This window comes from Loxodonta africana, chromosome 3, assembly GCF_030014295.1.
Source record: "Loxodonta africana isolate mLoxAfr1 chromosome 3, mLoxAfr1.hap2, whole genome shotgun sequence".
Lineage (NCBI taxonomy): Eukaryota > Metazoa > Chordata > Mammalia > Proboscidea > Elephantidae > Loxodonta > Loxodonta africana.
Window position 1 is genome coordinate 15370155 of NC_087344.1, and position 6241 is coordinate 15376395.

A 6241-nucleotide genomic window follows, 5' to 3' on the forward strand; every position below is an offset into this window, starting at 1 on the left:
GACCCTAATACATGGCATAAACAGAATACAAAACATTACTAAAAATGCTGAAGAGAAACCAGATAACTGGGAGCTCCTAAAAATTCAAACACCTATGCTCATCCAAAGACTTCGCCAAAAGAGCAAAAAGACTACCTACAGACTGGGAACAAGTTTTTGGCTACGACATCTCTGACCAGCGCCTGATCTCTAAAATCTACATGATTCTGCTAAATCTCAACCACAAAAAGACAAATAACCCAATTAAAAAAATGGGTAAAGAATATGAACAGGCACTTCACCAAAGAAGACATTCAGGCAGCTGATACATGAGGAAATGCTCTCAATCATTAGCCATTAGAGAAATGCAAATCAAAAGTACAATGAGATTCCATCTCACTCCAACAAGGCTGATATTAATCCAAAAAACACAAAATAATAAATGTTGGAGAGGCTGTGGAGAGATTGGAACACTTATACACTGCTGGTGGGAATGTAAAATGGTACGACCACTTTGGAAATTGATTTGGCGCTTCCTTAAAAAGCTAGAAGTAGAACTACCATAAAAAAATGATCCAGCAATCCCACTCCTTGGAATATATCCTAGAGAAATAAGAGCCTTTACACGAAGCGATATATGCACACCCATATTCATGGCAGCAGTGTTTACAATAGCAAAAAGTTGGAAGCAACCAAGGTGCCCATCAATGGATGAATGGATAAATAAACTATGGTATATTCACACGAAGGAATACTATGCATCAATTAAGAACAATGTTGAATCCATGAAACATTTCATAACATGGAGAAATCTGGAAGGCATTATGCTGAGTGAAATCAGTCAATTGCAAAAGGACAAATATTGTATAAGACCACTATTATAAGAACTGGAGAAACAGTTTAAGCAGAGAAGAAAATACTCTTTGATGGTTACGAGAGGGAGCAGGGCGGGAAAGAGGGAGAGGGGTATTCACTAGTTAGATACTAGATATGTTTCATTTTAGGTGAAGGGAAAGACAATACACAATAAAGGAGAGGTCAACACAAATGGACTAAACCAAAAACAAAGAAGTTTCCTTAAAAAACTGAACACCTCAAAGGCCAGCATAGCAGGGGCAGGGGCTTGAGGGCTATGGTTTCAGGGGACGTCTAAGTCAATTGGCGTAATAAAATCTATTAAGAAAACATTCTGCATCCCACCTTGGAGAGTTGCGTCTGCGGTCTTAAACACTAACAAGCGGCTATCTAAGATGCATCAATGGGTCTCAGCCCACCTGGAACACGGAAGAATGAAGAACAGCAAAGGCACAAAATAATTATGAGCCTAAGAGAGAAAAAGGACCACATAAACCAGAGATTACATCAGCCTGAGACCAGAACAGCTAGATGGTACCTGGCCACAACTGATGACTGCCCTGACAGGGAACTCAACAGAGAAACCCTGAGGGAGCAGGGTAGCAGTGGGATGCAGACCCCAAATTCTCATAAAAAGACCAGATTTAATGGTCATACTGGGACTGGAGGAATCCCGGAGGCCATGGGCCCCAGACCTTCTGTTACCCCAGGGCAGGCACTGTTCCCAAACCAACTCTTCAGACACGGATTAGACTGGAATAGGGGATGGAAAATGACACTGGTGAAGAACAAGCTTCTTGGATCAAGTCTCCACATCAGACTATGTTGGCATCTCCTGTCTGGAGGGGAGATGAGATGGCAGAGGTAGTCAGAAGCTACCCGAACGTACACGAGGAGAGGGAGGGGAGGGAAGTACTGTGCTATCTCATCAGAGGGAGAGCAATTAGAAGTCTATAGCAAGGTGTATGTAAATTTTTTATGAGGGACTGACCTGATTTGTAAACTTTCACTTAAAGCACAATAAAAACTAATTAAAAAAAAAAAAAACCTATGGGACAATTGTACTCTGTCACTTAGGGTTGCTATGAGTTAGAATCACTTAAAACAATAGGAATTATACAGGGCTGTAGTATCAAACTACCACAAAATGGGAGGCTTAAAATTAGAAAAAAAAAATTATTGTCTCAAAGTTGTGGAGGCTAAAAGTCCAAATTCAGGCTGTCAACAGGACTATGTACTCTCTGGATCTCTGAGGGAAGATCCTTTCTTCTCTCTCCCAATTTCTGGTATCCTTATGAACTTTTTGGCTTGCAGCTCCAGCATAACTCCATCTATTCCTTTGTCTTCACATGACCTCCTCTTTCTTTGACTCTCTGTCTCAATATCTTCTCTTTTATAAGGACACCACTCATATTGGTTTAGGATGCTCCCTATTACTGTATGACCTCATGTTAACCCATAATGTCTTCAAAGATCTTATTTCCATACAAAGTCACATTTACAGGAGTTAAGACTTCAACCTATCTTTTTAGGAGGCACAATTAAATCGATAACAATAAGATTCAAAAAATAGAAGAACTTCAGAGAAAACGATAAATATAGATTTCAAGATAGTGTTTGCCACCAGGCGGGTACAGGGCAAAAGACTGGGAGAGTATTCATTGAATTATATGGTGATGATGTCATTATTTTATAACCCAGGTCATGGGTATATGAGTTTTCATTATACTACTATTCTTTAAGAACTACTGATACATTTCGTACTGTACTTTGCATATGATATTTTAATAATAAGTAAAATTGAAAAGATTCCACTTTCCAGATTCTTTCTTATTCTAGATTCTAAATCCATTCTCTTATTGTCTAATATTAAAGCCATACTTCTGAAACTTTGGCATACATCAGAATCTCAAAGAAGTAATTATTTAGAATGTTCATCCTTCAGATGACTCCCCAGATATTAAAGTAGGTCTTGGGTGAGGTACGGAAACCCACAGTATGAACAAGGCCTCAGGTGACTCATCTCTGCAAGTGTTTTATGAACATAAAGGGAGTCAACTCTGCACTACAATATACCTGGTGTGTCTGGTGAGGAGCTGCCTCCTGATTTAGTGCTGAACACAATCCCACTGCCACTATCAATGGTGATCAGAAGTCTCTCCAGCCATATCATTAATTCTCCTACAAGATTTGTTTTGTTGTCACCCCAGCACCCGGAGACGATTCTGACTGATGGCTCTGCTTCTTTGTAGTTGTGGAAAAGTGATCTCCCTAAGTCTGCCAACTTCCCCTTTGTCCCATTCTATTTTACACTGTATACATCTTCCTCAAAATAAAGTTCATGTCCATAGAAAAATTCTTTTCCTCATAAATATACATTACAAACTTTGTATGAGATTCCTAAGAGTACAGCCAATCCCCTAAGACTTCAATGATTCTAATAATTTTACTTAGCCTCTGTGGACTCACCAGAGATGAGAAAGAAAAACTACAAAATAAGGTGACTAAGGAGAAAAGTAACATCTCATATACGCGCTGATCAGTATTTTTTTGTTTTTGGTTTTTTAAGGATCCAAGCAAATGTGGTTCCAAAACAGACTACCAACTCTACCCTGCCTGCTCAACAATTATTCATTTGATTTAATTACTAAGATGAGAAAAACGTGCTATACTACAATAATGGTAAACCAAAAAAACTCCTGGAGAAAGTAGAAAATAAGCCTTATATATAAAGGCAACATATAGAACACAGTGGTCCTAGTTAAATTTTATCAAGTATTAGGTGCCAGGCAACGTAGTAAGTGCTTGTAGTGGTTATAGGAGTTAACTTCCCAACAGAAAATCTACTCTACATTGTCAATCTAAAGCTCTCACAGTAATTATTTTCTCCCAAACAGAACTTTCGTTAGAAATGGATATGATACTATTCTCAGTGATCAGATGGAAGTAGATGTCTTCTGTATTGATTCTATGGAAAGGTCTATTAATAATAAGTCCTCTATTAACAATAGGTCTGGGGACGGTCTATTTGGTATCTCTGAGCATGAAGTCTGGATGTGACAGCTGAGTCTGTTGCAGTCATCTGTGACCGTCACTTTGATGAAATCTAGAAATCCGAACCCGAAGTAGATAATATAATCACTGAAAAGCAGGTGTGTACCTGATAATGCTCCTCAAGGCTCTCTTCATGTCCCTGTTTCTCAGGCTGTAGATGAAGGGGTTCATCATGGGAGTTACTACAGTGTACAGCATTGAAGCTACTGCAGTCTTCCTGGAAGAGTGTGTAAATGTCGTACTTACATACGCACCAAAAGCTGTCCCGTAGAACAAGCAAACAACTGAAAGGTGAGACCCACAGGTAGAAAAAGCTTTATACTTTCCACCTGCTGAAGGTATTCTCAGAATGGAAGAGACAATTTGAGTATAAGAGAAAATGATTCCAGAGAAAGGAAGAACACCCAGTATGCTAGCTGCAAAATATAAGATGATGTTATTGATGAGGGTTTCAGAACAGGCAACTTTGATGACCTGAACAACTTCACAGAAGAAGTAAGGAATTTCCAGGTCTGTGCAGAAGGACAGTCGCAACAACATCAGACTGTGGAGCAGGGCATCCAAAATGCTAAAGAGCAAGGAGGCTAGACTCAGCAGGCCACAGAAGTGGGGATTTACGATAGCTGTGTATCTCAGTGGGTGACAAATGGCCACATAGCGGTCATAGGCCATTACTGAAAGAAGAAAACTTTCCAAACTAGCAAAAATCAGGACAAAGTAGGCCTGGGTGAGGCATCCTGCATAAGTGATGCTCTGATTCTGTGCTTGGAGGTTCACCAGCATCTTTGGGATCGTGGTGGTGCTGAAACAGATGTCAGTAAAGGAGAGATTGGAAAGAAAGAAGTACATGGGGGTGTCGAGGTGGGGGTCAGAGCTGACAGCCAGGATGATGAGTAGGTTTCCCAGGACAGTGACCAGATACATGGACAGAAAGAGGCTAAAAAGGAGAGGCTGTGCTTCCGGATCCTCTGTCAGTGCCAGGAGAAGGAATTCTGAAACACCTGTTTGGTTTCTAGGTTCCATATTGCTGACGAATCTGGTGGAAAAGATGGAGGTGACTTACAATCAAATATAAGCAAGCAGCATCTTGGGATCGGAAGGAGGGGGATGGAGCAGAATTCAGGAATACAAAGGTGGCACTGTCTGTGTGCATATTATTTGGTAAAAAAAAAAAAAAAAGACCAGGAGCTGATATAGCAGAGTGTCAGTATCTATTTATTTTGAAAGAGATGAAAGGGTAGTCTTTTTTTTTTAATTACACTATTTTTTTTCATTTAAAATATTTGGTAATTTTATAGAGAAAAATACACAGAGGAGGCAGCCTGATGAGTTTGTCTTGGACACCACCTGTTTCCCCAGAGGTCAGAACTGGGTAACAGAAATAAAAGTATCCCCTGCTTTTTGAAAGGTCACTTTATCCAGCTTCACTTTTATGAAAAATCCACATTAGTACCTGTTTTCTTCACTAACATTCAGTGTTTGTTCTACAGTAAGCCATTAAAGAAGCAGTGCATACCCTGAGCAGCCAGAGTCACAGGGCCAAGCTCCTTCCCTGGGAACTACACTCAGCATCTCAATATAAAATGCCAGAGCTTTGAACTGTGTCCATGAACATTGTATGTTAGTGTTATTTTAGGTTATATGTATTATTTGGTGGGTTATTTTTTGGGTCTGGGAATGCCGAAAATTTTTTCTCATACAAATTAATGGTAATCTTCCTCACTTCATGCCATTTCAGCTTCTAAGTTTCATAGGAACGCTCTACTTTTGGATAGTGAGGGAAACCTGTAATGTAGATATGTGTTAAGAGCCAGGAATGAGAAGATAAGGTGATGTTGATAAACCCTCCTTAACCACCACAAGAATGCTAGTAAATGTCAGAAAATTGCAAAATGGTCATCATGCTTGAGAAGGGGCAGATTTCTGTTCAGAAGGAAAATTGTCCTTGCCACTGTGGAGAGAGAGGAGGATGCTAGCAGAATGTCTGCTCCTTGATATTGGTGCGAAGATATAAGAAAACATGTCAGGAAGATGGGAGACAGGTTGGAGATGAGGGGTGACTTGTTCCCAATCTTTTCATGCACGTACTATCTTCACATGCATCATTCTCGGGTGAACGTGTATTAAAACACCTGTCCTCATTTCCAAACATTAACTAAGGGATTCTGGTTACCTGGTTGGCACTGAGAAATGATGCTTGGCATCTGCCCTGGGTGTTGGAGGGTGTAGATGGACCAAGTGAGGCACCAGGCTGCCTGGCAAAAGGATCATCTGTGGGTGGAGTCTCAGGTGTGCTGCTTCCTGACTGGAGGAGAACTGTTGAGTGAGATGGTCACAGGCAGACTATTTGAGG

The 6241-nt window shown here is 40.3% G+C and overlaps 1 protein-coding gene across 1 annotated transcript; it reads right to left on the minus strand.

Moving 5' to 3' along the window:
- Positions 1–2693: 2693 nt before the first annotated feature.
- Positions 2694–5042, minus strand: LOC100668423 (olfactory receptor 7G1-like). The gene has a single exon (XM_023542386.2). It carries the CDS (start codon positions 4909–4911, stop codon positions 3973–3975), a length of 939 nt encoding a protein of 312 aa, XP_023398154.2. The 5' UTR covers positions 4912–5042; the 3' UTR covers positions 2694–3972.
- Between the last annotated feature and the right edge of the window lie 1199 nt (positions 5043–6241).